General features: G+C 41.4%; 1 protein-coding gene across 1 annotated transcript in view; it reads right to left on the bottom strand.

Annotated features, from left to right (window-relative positions):
* The window catches only part of tiprl (TIP41, TOR signaling pathway regulator-like), a 52283-nt gene that overhangs the window by 17264 nt on the left and 17585 nt on the right, over window positions 1–17434 (bottom strand). Inside the window, exon 2 of the mRNA XM_080040583.1 lies at window positions 3237–3364. Coding sequence (XP_079896709.1) covers window positions 3237–3361 — 125 coding nt within the window. The 5' untranslated portion in view covers window positions 3362–3364. The remainder of the gene's footprint in view (window positions 1–3236; window positions 3365–17434) is intronic.

Genomic DNA, 17434 nt, shown 5'->3' with positions numbered 1-17434 from the left:
CAAACATATGCCTATAAATAGTAAAATGAGAGAACTTTTTTTTCCAGAGCTGTATACAGTGGAGGAAATAAGTATTTGAACCCTCACCAATTTTGTAAGTTTGCCCACTTACAAAGAATTGAGCGGTCTATAATTCTAAAGCTAGGTTTATTTTAACAGTGATATCAAAAAGAAAATCCAGAAAATCACAAAAAAAAATATATATAAATTATTTTGCATTTCATTGAGTGAAATAAGTATTTGATGGAGTGGCCTAGCCAGTCTCCGGACCTTAATCCAATAGATCTGTGGAGGGAACTGAAGCTCAAGCGACAGCCTCGAAACCTTAAAGATTAGGAGAGAATCTTCAAAGAGGAGTGGTCCAAATATCCTCCTGAGATGTGTGCAAACCTGGTCATCAACTACAAGACACGTCTGACCTCTGTACTTGCCAACAAGGGTTTCTCCACCAAGTACTAAGCAATGTTTTGATAGGGGATCAAATACTTATTTCACTCAATGAAATGCAAAATAATTTCTATCTTTTTTTTTATGTGATTTTCTGGATTTTCCTTTTGATATTCTGTCTATCACTGTTAAAATAAACCTTGCATTAAAATTATAGACTGTTCATTTCATTGTAAGTGGGCATACTTACAAAATCAGTGAGGGATCAAATACTTATTTCCTCCACTGTATATACAGTATATATTATTTTTAGTGCTGCCCAATTAATGTACTAGCAAGCGCGATGTGTGCTTATGCATGGTAATTAATGCGCGAATGTGCTCATGTGTCTCAAAGCGTTTCTGTATCAGCTGCTCTGTGTTTGTGTGTGTGTGGGTGTGTGTCTGTCTGTCTGTCCGCGGCCCTGGGATTTCTTTATTTTAAGGGGAAAACACATTGTATTTATTATTTCAACTATTGAGTTATTTTTAAAACATCAAGCTAGTGTATATCTATAACTATTGCCAGTACTACCTGGGACTGAAGAAATCTACTGGAACATTAAAAATAATGGACTGGCCCCCTCAAAGGCCGGACCTCAACCCCATCAAGCTAATTTGGAGCGTGTTGGAAAATAAACTGGACAGATCTATTGTAAATTAAGAGGAAAGCCTTTGCTTTGAGTTATAGAAGGCATTTGATAACATTACATGTTATCTCATTACCATAATGTAATGACATCATGTTTTGGAGGCAAATTAAAAGGTCAATATTTTCAGATCTGTCAGGTGTTCTAATAATTTTGGCCACCACTGTGAGTGTAGGGGAGAACGGGGTAATTTGTCACACGGGTTGGTTGTCACAATCATTATATCTCGGAACCAGAAGGCGCTGTCTGTGAAATTTTGGTATGTAAATATCCAGAATTGGGATCAGAGGTCACCTACATAGTCTTCCTTGGAGTTAGACTGCTGAATTTGAGGTGAGAGGACTGTTTGTGTTTTTCATGTCAAATTGAAAATATTTGACTCCTCAGTATTTTTCTTCTAGGCTTTTACACAATGGGTTCATAACAAAACAGTTGTTACCCATAAAAAGTGTGAAGGGTTTAGATTGTGGTTAGAAAAGCTAATTAGTTGTCAGATGGTTGTTGGCCTTGATGCTAGCAAGAAATTTAAGTTGGGGTTGGTCGTCACATTTTTTGGGGGGTTGGTTGTCACATGTTATCCAAAGGCTACAGCCAGAAAAGGAACCCAATAATGAAAGAAATTGTCAAGCTGTAGCCTCACTGACACCCCAGAGAAGGAAAGAATAGAGCAGGAAAAGGCAGCTAGCATGCAAAAGAAAAAAGGGCATCAAAATCAAAACCCAGTGCATCCCAAACTAGACCAGTTGCCAAGGCTACAGTAAGTTATGTAGGCCTATTAGTCAACTTGACAATGCAATTAAATGTTCAAATTTAGTTCTACTTTCTTTCCTTCTTTTTATGATTATTCCCATTAAGATAACATTGTGACAAACAACCCCATAGTGTGTGACAACCGACCCCTTGATGGGGTTGGTTGTCACAATGTGTAAGGGTGTCTTTGATGATTAATTTCTTCTTTATTACAATAAGATAGAAAAAGTGAGAGGTACACATTTCAAGCCAACACCTTAAACTTCAATTTAAAGCCACTACGAGTAACATGGCACGTTGGCGTCCCCTTTGGACAAAAGCGGTAGTATTTTTACGACGCCCGCTGTCGCAAAGCTGTTTCCTAGCGCGTGCCAGGCGTGCGAGTGTGAACTGAGAAGGGATCAATATAGTGCATGTCCGTGTGTTGAAAGTGTGAGGACTCTTTTCGGCTCCGTGAGAGTGGTTTTGACACTGCATCAACTAATGCCAGTCACTGCCACACACACTTGATTGCAATGAGTTGATGGAGCAGTGTCACCTAACTACTCTCTCTCTCACGGAGCTGAAAGATTACGTGTCCGACTCCTCACAGAAAGCGAATGAACGAGAGACGGCAGTTAGTATGGATCACGATGAGGTAATGTGTTTATGTTGTTGTAAATAATGACTATTTCAGATAGGCTAATGGTTATCTGATGATGGTGAAGCAAAGCAAACTTTGTGTTAGTACCAACCGCTCATTCATTTAGGAGTAAACACTGCAGTCTAGTTTTGCTCTCGTGAAATTGTATACACGTTGCTTGGCAACGCCCTGGTCCCGCCCGTAGCCTATATCACTCTCCCTTTTAGCTTTTCTTCATTGCATTTTTTCTTTGATGGTTCAGCCCTGTTATCAGTCATTATGACGACAAATAACTGTCTCAAACAAGGCTCCCGCTCCCCTTCCCTCACCTGGAGGGATAGGCTTCTCAATTCACGTTGCTGCGCCACACTGAAATCTGCGACCAATGTGACCATAGAGCCTGCACGAGCGAACCGAAAATCGGACTGGGTGTGCGACCAGACCAAAAGCAGTAATAAAAACTATTTAAAAACTTTCTTTCTTTGCACTGATGGTCTCGTTTGCTGTTAAAGGTAATTTATGATTATCAGAGGAAACATGAGGCTGTTTAAAAGATATTTAAATGTTACTCGTAGCCGCTTTAATATAGGAATGACTATTGAAAGATGTTTTGGTGATGAGCAATTCTCACTAGAGTAAAAAGTGTGCCTACTTACCCCGTTCTCCCCTATATATATATATATATATACGTATATATAATTTGAAAAGGAAATAAAATTCAACACAAGACCAGTAATAGCTAAAAGACCAATGAAAACCTGCTAAGAAATGCAGGAAGGAACATCTCACCGTTCAATTTCCTTGGATTTCATGATGTGGTTTTTGGCAGCAGTCACTTTCCATGGTCCGAAGGTGAAGTCCTGCTTACTGCTCTTGAATCCATGTGACATCATCGTGGACAGAGAGTCAAACATCAACTGCAAGAGAGATGAACAGCAGACTGTTCAAATGAACTGACTGAAAGAAAAGGACACATTTATTTTTTACCTTATTTTTTTGTGCAATTTTATAAATATTTTTTTTAATTTTTTTTTAACAGTCATGTCAATTCAAAATCTCACCTATTTGGCTTAGGACAGACTGCTTTGAGTCTACCATAAGGCAGTTTACACTGCCTCCTGGTTAGGGCTGGCCCGAATACCATTTTACAGGCTTCGAATATTCGTTGGATTTTCCGAGCGAGTATTCGAGTACTCGTTTGATAACATTAGTGTTGATAACAAAGTTCTCAGGAAACATATTGACTTTATGCCAGAGAGATGTGCTGCTGTGATTGCTGCAAAAGGCGGACATACCAAATATTAAAGTTAAAAGTGGATAAAAACAGTAGGAATGACTTAATTTGATATGTGTTGTACCCAGAACAACCATCTGCATATCTCATTACCATAATGTAATGACATCATGTTTTGGAGACAAATTAAAAGGTCACTATTTTCAGATATATCAGGCAGAGCCGGCCCAAGCCTTCATGGGGCCCTAAGCGAAATATGATTAGGGGGCCCCTCTCCAATGTTAGCGCTGCTGAAACTATAGATCTTTGTTAAATATCATTCACACACCCAGTGTTTTCCGCTAGTGCCTTTTTTTGTGCAACAGCAGTATTTTATAAATATATTTTTTTATTTTTTTTTAACAGTCCTGGTTATGGCTGGCCCGAATACCATTTTACAGGCTTCGAATATTCGCTGGATTTTCCGAGCGAGTATTCGAGTACTCGTTCTAAAAAAACACACCATCAAAACAAACATTAATAATCCCAAAGTACTCACTGAAACCGAGTGTGTGAGCCGAAACAGCAAGCTGCGTAGTTTGTTGATGCTTTAATAACTTTCGAACGGTAATAAAGTCGGAGTTCCTTACTTTTTCCACGTGGAAAAACAGCTGTTTTTCCGTTCCAAATCAGCTGTCCTCTCTGTCACCGTAACCCTTCAATTCATCCTGGAACATGCATCTTTTCGGGGATTTATAAATCCATACAAAGATCCAATATTGATAGTCTTTTGTGTCCATAATATATCCATTATTAACCGCGTATTCCCATGAAGCAAGCAAGTCACTGTTGATGATGGGCGATAGCAGCGCTGCATTAGGAACGTAAACAAACAGCTAAGGTAAGCTAACGTTAGCATTACGCCAAGCATTAGGCTACTTTTCCTTCCAAAATCGCGCTAATGTTGTGGTACAGCGTTAAGAGGAACACATACTCTATTCTTCCTCCATCTCTCTCTCCCTACTGCACTTGGTGCCGCTTTTAGTTTGCCTCGCCCCGGTAACATCACGTAGCCTACAGCTGATATCACCGGTTGCGCTCTGAAAGGACAGCGGCCATGACAGCGGCAAACTAGGTCAAAGTTAAAATAATTTGATCATATATTAAATGAACGTCTAATGTGTATTTTACAATTGTTGTATAACTTGTGTATATAATTATTATTTTCTGACTAAATATGTTGCAGTTTGAGGTACTTTTGCAAAAAAAAATTGAAAAGAATGTTAAAAAAAGAAAAGAAAAACGAATATCCCGAATACTGAATTGAGCTCCGAATACTAATTTAACAAACGAATCCTCGGATATTCGAATAATTCGGGCCAGCCCTACACCAGGTATGTGAACTCAGACAACTGTGTTACATTTATTGAGATCTACATAAAATGTCTGTCAGCAGAGCAAACGTTAGCATCCTTTTCCACCCTTCACAAAACGGAGCAAATGAGACAGCAGCAAAGCAAGGTACATAAATAACATAACTGTTTATTTTTAATTAACAAAATAGCATCCGATATATATGAAAAGAGTCTGTAGATAAAGCGTTTTTTGCGCGTGTAAAAATTGCCTCCGAACAATTCTGGTGGGTTTTCTGGGTAAAGAAGTGTCCATGCGGAGCTGCAGACGAAGGGGTCTACACTCTAAAATTTTATTTGATCATTATTATGTCAAATATATAAACTTATCTTCTCACAAAGTCCAAAACAGTGTGTCCACAGAGAGGGTTTCAATCTTTCATATGCAATAAAACCTATTAAACATTTACTTTAATAATTAAAAAGAGCTTTTTTCATCAAAAGCAACACAAAATAATCTCTCATATCAATAAAAACTGTTTTTCCTCAACATATGGTTTCAAAGTGGTGGGACACCATCAGACAATCCATTAAATTGTAATAAAATCAGCCAAAATAAGGGGCAGCTGTCACTGAAGGACCTCTTGTCACATTCTACCTCTGCAGAGTACAATTAGACCCCGTTTCCACTTGTCTTTAACATGTGGTTTTTGTGATCTGATCACATGAATACAGCTCTAACTACAAGTGGAAACACTCTCAAGACGCAATGAGATCGGATCACAAAAACCACATTCAGAGGTGGTTTACGTCGCTGGTGCCCGAAGTGTCCACATTCAGATGGTAGTGGAACGAGCAATGTGACTTTTGTCCACATGGGACCTCCTACTCAACAGCCGCCCCCTGCCTGAACGGAAATACGGTGAAAATGCAACACTGGCGTTCATGCAGCTTTTATAGAAGCCTCATGAACGTTAGTTGCATCCGCCAGTATTGCAAATGACAAGCTTTCTGTCCTCTATCTATGATATTTACCCGTATTTGGCGAGTGTTAATGTAGATGTAGAGCCCTCTAAGCAGTGTTGTGCATCGCTCCTCCTTGTCTAAATGAGACAGTAGCCTATCTTGTCAACCTAGACTTGTAATTATCTTTGCACGTAATGCATTTTAATAGCAAATGCGATTAAAACTGTGGCACTGTACAGCCTGTTAGGATTTTAACTTTTAAATATCATATGATGTTATAGCCCCCATCATTAATTTGCATTTACTCTTATATAATCAACTAACAATCATACAATTATAATGTGATCTAAATGTTCTCATTTCAGTACAGAGCAGGGAGTGGAGAAGGGAGGGAAGGCTCGTGCCTTAGAAGAAAGTTTGGAGAATGGTACAGACCTGACTCATCTCAACTATCATAGATAAGAAGTTGTGAGGACTGGGGGGAGGGTTTGGGACACAGGTGCGGACCAAAGGGTGTCTTAAAGTTATCCCCGGAGGGATAACCACTAAATCGCTAACGCGAAGAAGGGGAGGGGGAGAAAACAAAAAGCACAAGGCTAGAAAGGGCCACACAGGCTACCTTTTAATATAGAAAAACTAAAGCACAAACTAAACCACCGCTGCCAAGCAGCTGAACGGAAACACACAAGTAAAACAGAAGACTAGAAAAACTTAACACAGAGAGCACTCAGAGACAACCTCTCACTACCTCTTAAGGTGAGATAATGAGCAGCACAGAGCACTGGGATCTCAGGGCATATATCATCTCCTCACACCTGGGTCCAATCAGCCAATCAGTGCCACACACCAGATTGCAGTGAGGGAATCAGTCACCATTCTCACGGAGAACCTTCCGTTTCCTCACAGGACCACCCCTCTAAGGAACGGCACCTGACGTTCCAACAGGACCCCCCACCCACCCCGGGTGGAGGCCTCCCTGGAGGGGCTAGTGGATCGGAACAGACTGGCTGGAGGCGGGAAACATGAAACACGGGGTGAATCCTCATGGACCGAGGAAGCAAGAGGCGAACATTGACGGGGTTTATCCTTCGAATGATCCTGAAGGGACCAACGAAACGTGGCGGCAATTGGCGAGACTCTACCCGCAGTGGGAGATCCCTTGTGGAGAGCCACACCCTCTGACCCACCCGATAGTTTGGGGCTGGGCGGCAATGTTGTTGTGACGTCTTGTTTCGGGCGCAAATTTTGCAATCTGCCACAAACTCGCTCACATCTCTACCCATCCGGGGCCACCAGAATCTCCGTTTGAGAAAACCAATAGTGCGACGAACACCAGGGTGATTTGTGAGGTGTGTGGAGTGGCCCCACTCAAGCACTTGTGATCGCACTCGTGCCGGAACATACCGACAGCCTTGGGGCCCCCCTCCTGGGTCCGGCTCCTGCTGTTGAGCCCCCTGAACCACTGTGTCAATCTCCCCAGTCAGTGGGGCACAGATGTGGGTAAGGGGCACAATGGGCTCTGGAGAACTGTCACTATCTGAACACTGGAATCGTAGAGATAAGGCATTTAGCCTCTGATTTTTTGAACGTGGACGGCCCTTATGTTTACTAATGACTTCACTAAGTTCAGCGCACTCTGCAGGAACCCCATTTGCAAGAAGAGACACAGAGGGCGAAGAATCAGAGGGAGTCAAGGTCTCAATAACCCCGAGAGTCAGGCGGTCGCTGGGGGAAGCACAGGGAAGGCCTACTGAACTGTGAGATTTTGAGACAGAGGCACTTGTGGCAGGAGGGGGCTCACATCCAACAGGTTGGAGTTGAACCGAGTCTGATTCCATCATGTGAGATGCACAGTTTGGACCCCAGCTCATCACCCTCCCAGTCCTCCAATTGATGTGAGGGTTGTGTTCCTTGAGCCATGGGTTTCCCAGAATGAGGGGTAACTGAGGTGTATCAATAAGAAAAAACTTAATCTCTTCCGTGTGATTGCCAATGCGAATGAAAATCGGGCAGGTGACCCTCTCAACCCTACCCCTACCCAATGGTTGCCCATCCACTGCATTAATTGCGAGTGGACAAGGAAGATCATAAATGGGTAAATTGAGCTTTCGGGCCAGGGTTGAGTCCATAAAACTACCTGCTGCTCCTGAATCAACAAATGCAGAGAAGGCGCGCCAGTGTCCATCCCATAATAACTCAAAGGGCAAAGGGGTGCAACTACTGACCACGGGAGGGGAATTATTACGACTCTGCAAGACCTCCCCAAGGTCTGACACGCCTACCCTGATTCCCTGCTTATTGTGTTTCTGCGTTGAGGGGCACTGGCGAATGAAGTGACCCACACTCCCACAGTATAGACACACGCCACTGCTCATACGCCTCCGTCTTTCCACGGGAGTAAGCCGTGCGTGTCCTATTTGCATGGGTTCCTGATCATCATTGTTAAGGGACCCTTCAGGCAGGGTAGGTCTTTCACAAGGGATGCTAAACTCCTCAGACATCTGGTGGGTGTACGCTTGTTTTCTCTCTCTATTGCGCTCACGAATTCTGTTGTCAATTCTAATAGCCAATGAGATTAAATCCTCAAGTGAATCTGGAACCTCACGGGAAGCGAGCTCATCCTGAACTCTCTCAGACAAGGCATGACTAAAAGTGGTCACTAGAGCCTCCCTGTTCCAACCTGACTGCGTAGCTAAAGTCCGGAATTTAATTGAAAATTCTGCAACGCTTGCAGAGCCCTGACGTAACCTAAGGAGGCGTTTGGCTGCTTCGTGGCCACTAACATCGTGGTCGAACACGCGCCTCATCTCCGCCATGAAGAGGGGCGCGTCAGCGCAGACTGGAGTCTGCCTATCCCACAAGGCTGTAGCCCATGAAAGGGCCTTTTCCGAAAGAAGGGATATTATATATGCGACCCGGGCTCGGTCGGTGCTAAACATAGAGGGTCGTAACTCAAAAACTAAACAGCATTGGGTTATAAATCCCTTACACCTCCCTGGATGCCCGTCATAGCGGGCTGGGGTTGCCAGCTTGGTCTCCTGGCCTACAAAAGGGTCATGGGGTGGAACTGGAGGTGCTTGTGCTTGGGTAGGGGTTGGCCCAGGTGGCTGTAAACGGGCCAGTATCTCCCGAAGCATGCAGTCCTGCGAGGCCTGTTGCTCTACAATGGCACGTAGGGTTTGGTCGTGTGAGCCCAACATGGCTCCTTGAGCAGAAATTGCCTGCCTATGGACCTCTAAACTGTCAGCACTAGTGGGGTCCGCTGTGCCCTGCATTGGGCTGCTCATTCTGTGAGGACTGGGGGGAGGGTTTGGGACACAGGTGCGGACCAAAGGGTGTCTTAAAGTTATCCCCGGAGGGATAACCACTAAATCGCTAACGCGAAGAAGGGGAGGGGGAGAAAACAAAAAGCACAAGGCTAGAAAGGGCCACACAGGCTACCTTTTAATATAGAAAAACTAAAGCACAAACTAAACCACCGCTGCCAAGCAGCTGAACGGAAACACACAAGTAAAACAGAAGACTAGAAAAACTTAACACAGAGAGCACTCAGAGACAACCTCTCACTACCTCTTAAGGTGAGATAATGAGCAGCACAGAGCACTGGGATCTCAGGGCATATATCATCTCCTCACACCTGGGTCCAATCAGCCAATCAGTGCCACACACCAGATTGCAGTGAGGGAATCAGTCACCATTCTCACGGAGAACCTTCCGTTTCCTCACAAGAAGTAATATCCAAGGCTAGGAGCATAATTCTTTTTTCGGCATAGTTCAGGAAGAAGACGCCAGGAAGAGATTGGTCAAGAAAACGCATGACAACGAGATCAACCAATCAATAGACATTTTCAAGATATGTTAAGAGACTCTGCTGTAGACAGAGAACTCACTTTTTTTTGTCCTGTCAAAAACTGCCTGCATCACCTGTCCTGTGATCTCACTTCATTAAACAACAACTGAGAACTTTGAAACTTTTTCCAGTCATCTTTTATCTTTTTTCTTCCATATATCCGAATGAACGAACACGAGATATTATAGTTTTTAATAAGCCCTGTATGTTTACTTGTTTGAACCCCACCAGTTAAAAACACCAATGCAAACGGAAATTATGTACGTGTTGATTTACATACAGAGCGGGTAAATGGTATCTGATCACAAGTAGACAAAGAAGTCACATGTGAAAAGACAAGTGTGAACACACGGACTGAGAGCTGGCCACTTGTGATCAGATGACCAAAATCACATCATAATCCCAGGTGGAAACAGGGCGTTAGAGTCAGACAGGCTCTGATAAGTGTTGTAGTTTTAGAATATTTTATATTCCAAATCTTGAAACTCCTGCGTCACAACCATGATACGTAAACAACAATTTCTGAAGAAGTTATTTGAAATGTTTCGATAATTTTATTTTCCTGAAGTAGTTCATACTAGCACCTATCATCAACAGAAAAACCAAATGGGTACTAGAAAAACTCCATTTGTTCTGTTTAAGAAATGTTAAATATGTCAACACCGTCAGATGTCAAAAAAAATTGTTTTCAACATTGCACCCTTTTTTGTCCCACATCTCAAGAATCACTGATACCCAAAGATGCTATTTTGTGTTCTGATTTTAATTGTAAGGGAAGTTCTCACCGTGAGGACCTCTGCACCATGTATATATTGTGGAGGCTGTGTATGAGGCCAGTAGAACGTGCTTAACCTATTCTGATAAAAAACAAAGTATAAAGCCGGGGTGGAATAAACATGTGGCTGAGCATTATGCTGAAGCTAAGAACACTTTTAGGGCATGGGTCCGGGCAGGCAGGCCCAGAGAGGGGCCTGTCCTGGATATCAAAAAGCTCACTAATGCCAGGTATTTATGCAATTCGGTATGTCAACAAACACGCACAAGCATTGAGAGCGGACTCTAGGGCTGAAAAGCTCCTTGGTAACGATGTTTCTGGCTTCTGGAAGGAAGTGAGAGCTCTGAACAGGAACAGTACATCATTACCATGTGCCATAGAAGGTGTCTCTGGAGCCGACAACATAGCTGAGTTGTGGAGGCAACATTACTCTACTCTATTTAACTGCATTAAAAGTGATCCCTACAAAGTTGGTAATATTGTCAAAAATGACGCAGAGCAAATCACAGCTAAAGAGGTCTATAATGCAATAACTCGGCTAGCTGACAACAAAGCAAGCGGCTGTGACCAAATCACTGCAGAGTTCCTTAAACTGGCAAGCCCAAAGGTAGCAGTGCTACTTGCCATTTGTTTTACGGGCCTAATGTTTCATGGTGTGTTACCGCACTCCATGTTGTCCGTTACTTGGGCGCCTGTAATCAAGGACAAAGCGGGAAAGGTGGGGACCTTGGATAATTACAGACCAATTGCTTTAGCTAGTGTGTTATCCAAAGTCCTGGAAAGGATCTTAGTAGACAGATTATGTATTTATTTAAAAACCTCAGATAACCAGTTTGGCTTCAAGACTAAGCATGGAACTGAGCTATATTCCTTGAAGGAAATGGTGGAAACATATAGAAGACAGAATTCCACCGTTTTACTTGGTTTTATTGATGCATCTAAGGCTTTTGACCGAGTTAACCATAATTGGCTGTTTTTAAAATTGAGTCAAAGGGGTGTGCCTAACGGTGTAATTAGGATTCACCATGCCTTTTTAATGTGTAAATGGTAAATGGACTCCACTTATATAGCGCTTTTCCCTGGTTTTTCACAGACTCAAAGTGCTTTACATTGTTTTGTACACATTCTATGGGGCTATAATTGTATCAAAACGTTTGCAAATGCGTATTTAGATCTGTGTGCGTATACAGTTTTGTGTGTCTGTAATCAGATTCGTGTGTAAATGGTTTTGTGCGTGTGTGCATAGATTTGTGTGTCTGAAAATGGTTTTGTGTGTGTGTGCACAGATTTGTGTATCTGCAAATGGTTTTGTGCGTGTGCGCACAGATTTGTGTGTCTGCAAATGGTTTTGTGCGTGTGTTAATGATTATGCCGGTATTCCCTTCACCAGATTAAACACCCCTAAATTAATATCAGGATGTTTTCATGTAAATATAGCCTGCCAAGTTAATTTGTTCCTTGTTTAAACCTGTTCCACTATAAAGTTTATGTGTTCATCGACCCCTGCACTTTTATATGGCAAAAAAAGACCAAAAGCCGATTTACACAATTCCCAAAAGGTTTTACTTTTCACCAAAAACCTTCACACCATATATTACCTTAAAGCAGGGGTGTCAAACTCATTTTGGTTCGAGGGCCACATACAGCCTCTCTGATCTCAAGTGGGCCGGACCAGTAAAATAATGGCAAAATAACGTACATCAACTCCAAATCTCTAGCTTTGTTTTTCAGTAATATGCTTTACATTTGTAACCTACATTATCACGGATCACAAGGGATCTCTGTACCCCCCAGGAAATGTCTTAGTAAAGGTTGCTGCTGGCCATGGGAATAGGAGGTGCGGCGCGCAGCGCCGCAGCAAAAATTTGGGGGGTATTTTGCTCAAAGATGCCAATACGCACTAATGAAATAAACAACTGTTTATTTGAATACACAAATACAACAGGCACTGACGTTACAGTTGTCCAATTTTGTTTACTATATGTACAGGGACACATTTTGTGCAAACATGCAGACAGTACAAAATAAAATTTAATAAAAGTGCAACTTCTACTGTTTTGATTTATTTTTAAATACAGAGGTTATTGGTTGTTTTGGAATTCGTTTTTCCCAATTTAAAACATAAAAATAAAGCAGCATGGAAAATTAGGAAATAAATCTTGTAGGCCTACACTAGCATGCTCCTGCTCGTTTCGCACGTGCAGAGCCGCGGACACATCGCGCTTGCTAGTACATTAATTGTTCAGCACTAAAAATAAAAATTGTTTTATTTATTTTTTATTTTTTTGGTTTTTACTTTGCCATAAAGCACTGGAGGAAACATTAATAGCGGTGAAGCAAGATTGCCATTTACCATTTCCCACGTTGCTAAAATGTGCTTTTTTTTTATTTAGGCTGCCCCCTAGCGGCTGGAGTGAGCATTTTGGTTATTTCTTTAAAAATTCATATCTCCTCACAGGAATGGGCTAGAGACTTACTTTTTTTTTTGAAATGCTCATAAATGTGTGCTCTACAAGTCGCGGGCCGGATTAAATCATCTCGCGGGCCGCATCCGGCCCGCGGGCCGTATGTTTGACACCACTGCCTTAAAGGCTCTGGTTTTAAAGCATGTTACCCTTTGACCCCTGCCTATCTCCAGATCTCCGCCTGTGTTGATCCCCTAATGACCCTTACAATTGTCACTTCTAATTTTATCCTAGGTTAAGTCCAGATTTCAGACCTTTATCCTTGATAAATTTTTAGAAAGGAGGAGATTAGATAACAGGTTTTTAATTATTCTGGTGGATGAATACCTCACATTTACCCCTAGCTTCAAAAGACTACCGTTAAGTCCTCACTAAGTTCATACACCTGGATGAGCTTAGGCCAATAGATAAATGCAATTCCCTCCTAATTCAAGGAGTGTGTTTATGGGATGTGTATTCTTTGTTATCAGTAGTGTAGCCGTAGTGTAGGTTTGGATTGCTTACCTCAGAGGCGCCGCGATCTCTTTAAAGAAAAACCCTAATTAGGTCCTTGTTCCCAACTCTAAACTAAAAACTCAGGCCAAAGATTTATAACGTTTTCAAGAAATTTTATTTAACCAATATAAAAAGATTATACGTTCACAATATGGAAAGAAAAGATAAAATAAAATGAAAGGAAGGAAAATAAGTACCTACACTCCCATTAAAGTGGTTAATATATGTAGAGAAGTATAAGACTTAACTTATGTGTTGTATGTCCTTTGTTCACATTGAATTTAGTTCATGAGTTCTCCTATTTCAAAGCTTGTTCACTGTCTGCCAACTTTTAAATCCTTGACTGATGGCCGAGCTTTCAACCAAAGTTATATAAACTTGAATTCCTTCAAATTTTTATAACAATGGTGATTTTGCAACACAAATAGTCAAGTTAAGTTGTTCCAACAGTTTATTTTGTTGTTCCACAAGAGATCAGGAGTATTCTCATCTTCAGGTTTTTCAAAGCTCCACTGTCTGCCAACTTTTAAATCCTTGACTGATGGCCGAGCTTTCAACCAAAGTTATATAAACTTGAATTTCTTCAAATTTTTATAACAATGGTGATTTTGCAACACAAATAGTCAAGTTAAGTTGTTCCAACAGTATATTTGGTTGATCCACAAGAGATCCTATTTGGAGTGCTATCAAGTATAAAAGTTTGTTCACTGTCTACACAACTTTAATGGTTCTGGGTGTTGGCCGAGCTTTCAACCATGTCATATATATTTGAATATCTTCAAATGCTATGACAAGGTTGATTTTGCGACCCAACAATCAGGAAAAGTTGGTTCAACAGTTTTAAAACCTCAACTCGATGCTTTTTTACAACCTGGTTCATCAATTAGTTACTATCAATCACCCAAATGGTCCCTTACCAAACTTCTCAGAATAGAAAAGGAAGAATTGGTTCCGAGCCTCTTCCCCTTCTTGAAAAGAAAAAATAACTAATACCAATACCCCTCAATTTTTCTAAGTATTTTGCACTCAAAAAGATTCAGAGTGTTTCTTTCGAGTTTTTCTTCTAAGTCTTTCGTCCATGCTAAAAGAACAAAAAAGTGGAACAGTCAAAACTTCCCCAAAAACCAGCAGCACCAGACCTTCTTGCTCAAAACCCTGGCCTTAAATAGTCTGAAGACAGAGAGAGTGGGTGTGTGTATTAGGAGGAGAGAGGGTGGGGGTAAAGATGAGGGTGTGTGTGTCCAGCTCAAGGACCCACTGCCCCCCTTGTCTCTCTCACCCCTGACCTGTCCCAGGACAAGCCCAGACATGCCTTTTCAGAGAGGCCTTATGAATTCACAATTATGTATATATTTCAGGATAAAAACTTGAATACAACACTTTTTAGTGATTATACCTTAATATTAAAGGTCACTTGTTACCTTGCCTGTCTTATTAAAAATATCATACTTTTCCCTATGAAAACAAGAAATATACATTTCACATTCTCCTAAGAACAAGATATGTACAATGAAAAGTTGCAATATTCTTGCCTATCTCAACAGTGTGCACAGATTTGTGTGCCTGCAAATGGTTTTGTGGATGCACACAAAGATTTGTGTGTGTACACGGTTCTGTGTGTAGACACATCTGTAAATTATATTAATTGTGGTTCTAAAAGTCTTTTTACAAATCTCTTTTTACAAAGCCATGGAAGAACTGTAGCAAAAGTCACGTGGTGTAGCAAAAGTCACGTGTGAAAAGGCAGACACGTTGATTGGTCAATGTGTTACAGTGGCAGGACTCTTATTTTGAAAATCCCTAAACCGGATGTAAACAGAGCTTTGGCTATGAACCTATGTGGGCTATGCATGGAGGTGTCGTGGAGACAGAAGGCGAAGAGTGCTAACGGACACTGCAGTTGACAAAGCACTTAAACTTCAAGTAGTTTAAAAGTAAGTATTGATTAACAATTTTCCTTTTTTTTCTTTTCAAGAATCATTCGTTCCTATGTAAATCTCAGTGATATCGGATACGTTTGCAAAAAGGAATCCCCTCGTGAATGCGTGCCGTGGAAGGACCATTAGCTTGATGTGAAACATCGTCACAATAATTATTTTAATAACGCGAGTGAGAGTTTCAACACCGGCAATCGCTTCATCTTCGTCAGTTTTGTCCATCCAGTTGTAAGCCTTGGGTAGCTTCTCTTTTAAATATGTGAACAACAAGACCGCACAACGAGCTCCGACACCAACACACACACACACACACACACACACACACACACACACACACACACACACACACACACACACACACACACACACACACACACACACACACACACACACACACACACACACACACACACTTACTTTTATTGTTCGTACCTTTTGGATTACTACCCGCTAATTTTCGAAATCACGCCTTGAATATGGCAATTCTGTAAAACTAGCAACAATGTAATTTCTCATTGTATTAGGTCCATGCTCATTTCACACTCCGCACTGGAGAGAAAAAAAAAACTCAGGAAGCCGTAGAGTGATTTTTTCACCCCTTGCCCACTAGCAGAATCTGATCGACCTATAGAAGGACCTTCATGCCTAGTCCTGCCTGACAGAGAAGGAGCTCATCATCTCCCTTTGGAGTATGTGATGAGGGCGTTGGGAGGAGATAAAAGTGGAATTCACGAGGGGATTCCTTTTTGCAAACGTATCGGATATCACTGAGATTTACATAGGAACGAATGATTCTTGAAAAGAAAAAAAAGGAAAATTGTTAATCAATACTTACTTTTAAACTACTTGAAGTTGAAGTGCTTTGTCAATTGCAGTGTCCGTTAGCACTCTTCGCCTTCTGGTTTAGGGATTTTCAAAATAAGAGTCCTGCCACTGTAACACATTGACCAATCAACGTGTCTGTCTTTTCACACGTGACTTTTGCTACACCACGTGACTTTTGCTACAGTTCTTCCATGGCTTTGTAAAAAGAGATTTGTAAAAAGACTTAGTCTATTTGAGCTTTTAGAACCACAATTAATATAATTTACAGATGTGTCTACACACAGAACCGTGTACACACACAAATCTTTGTGTGCATGCACAAAACCATTTGCAGACACACAAATCTGTGCACACACGCACAAAACCATTTGCAGACACACAAATCTGTGCGCACACGCACAAAACCATTTGCAGATACACAAATCTGTGCACACACACACAAAACCATTTTCAGACACACAAATCTATGCACACACGCACAAAACCATTTACACACAAATCTGATTACAGACACACAAAACTGTATACGCACACAGATCTAAATACGCATTTGCAAACGTTTTGATACAATAATAGCCCCATAACATTCACCCAATCACACACACATTCATACACCGATAGCAGCAGCTACCACGCAGGGTGCAAGCTAACTATCGGGAGCAATTCAGGGTTCAATGTTTTGCCCAAGGACACTTCGACATGTTGCAGGTAGGCGGGGGATCGAACCTCCGACCCTGCACTCCAGATGCGACCTCCCTGCCCACTTCGCCACTGCCGTGTACATGAATGATCCGTCTGACCAGTTAAATAGCTGTAGTACAGGCTGTATCATTGGTAATGTACTTATTAATCATCTTAACATGCCGACAATCTGGTTATTGTTTCTCCAAGTAGTGCTGGTTTTCAGCAGTTACTGAATATTTGTTCTATGGGATTAAATTTGATAAAATAAAATACAATGCCAAGAAGAGTGCTGTTATGATATGTAGAGCTAAAGGGGATAAGGACCTTACAGTACATTCCAAATTAATATGCAAATGATATTTTTCTCAGATTTTCCTAAATAGTCGATGCAAATGACGGGATGGTCAGTATAATTTTCAAGTCAT

This window comes from Ammodytes marinus, assembly GCF_949987685.1.
Source record: "Ammodytes marinus genome assembly, chromosome: 14".
Taxonomy (NCBI): Eukaryota; Metazoa; Chordata; class Actinopteri; order Uranoscopiformes; family Ammodytidae; genus Ammodytes; species Ammodytes marinus.
This window is presented reverse-complemented; position numbering and strand designations above follow the sequence as displayed.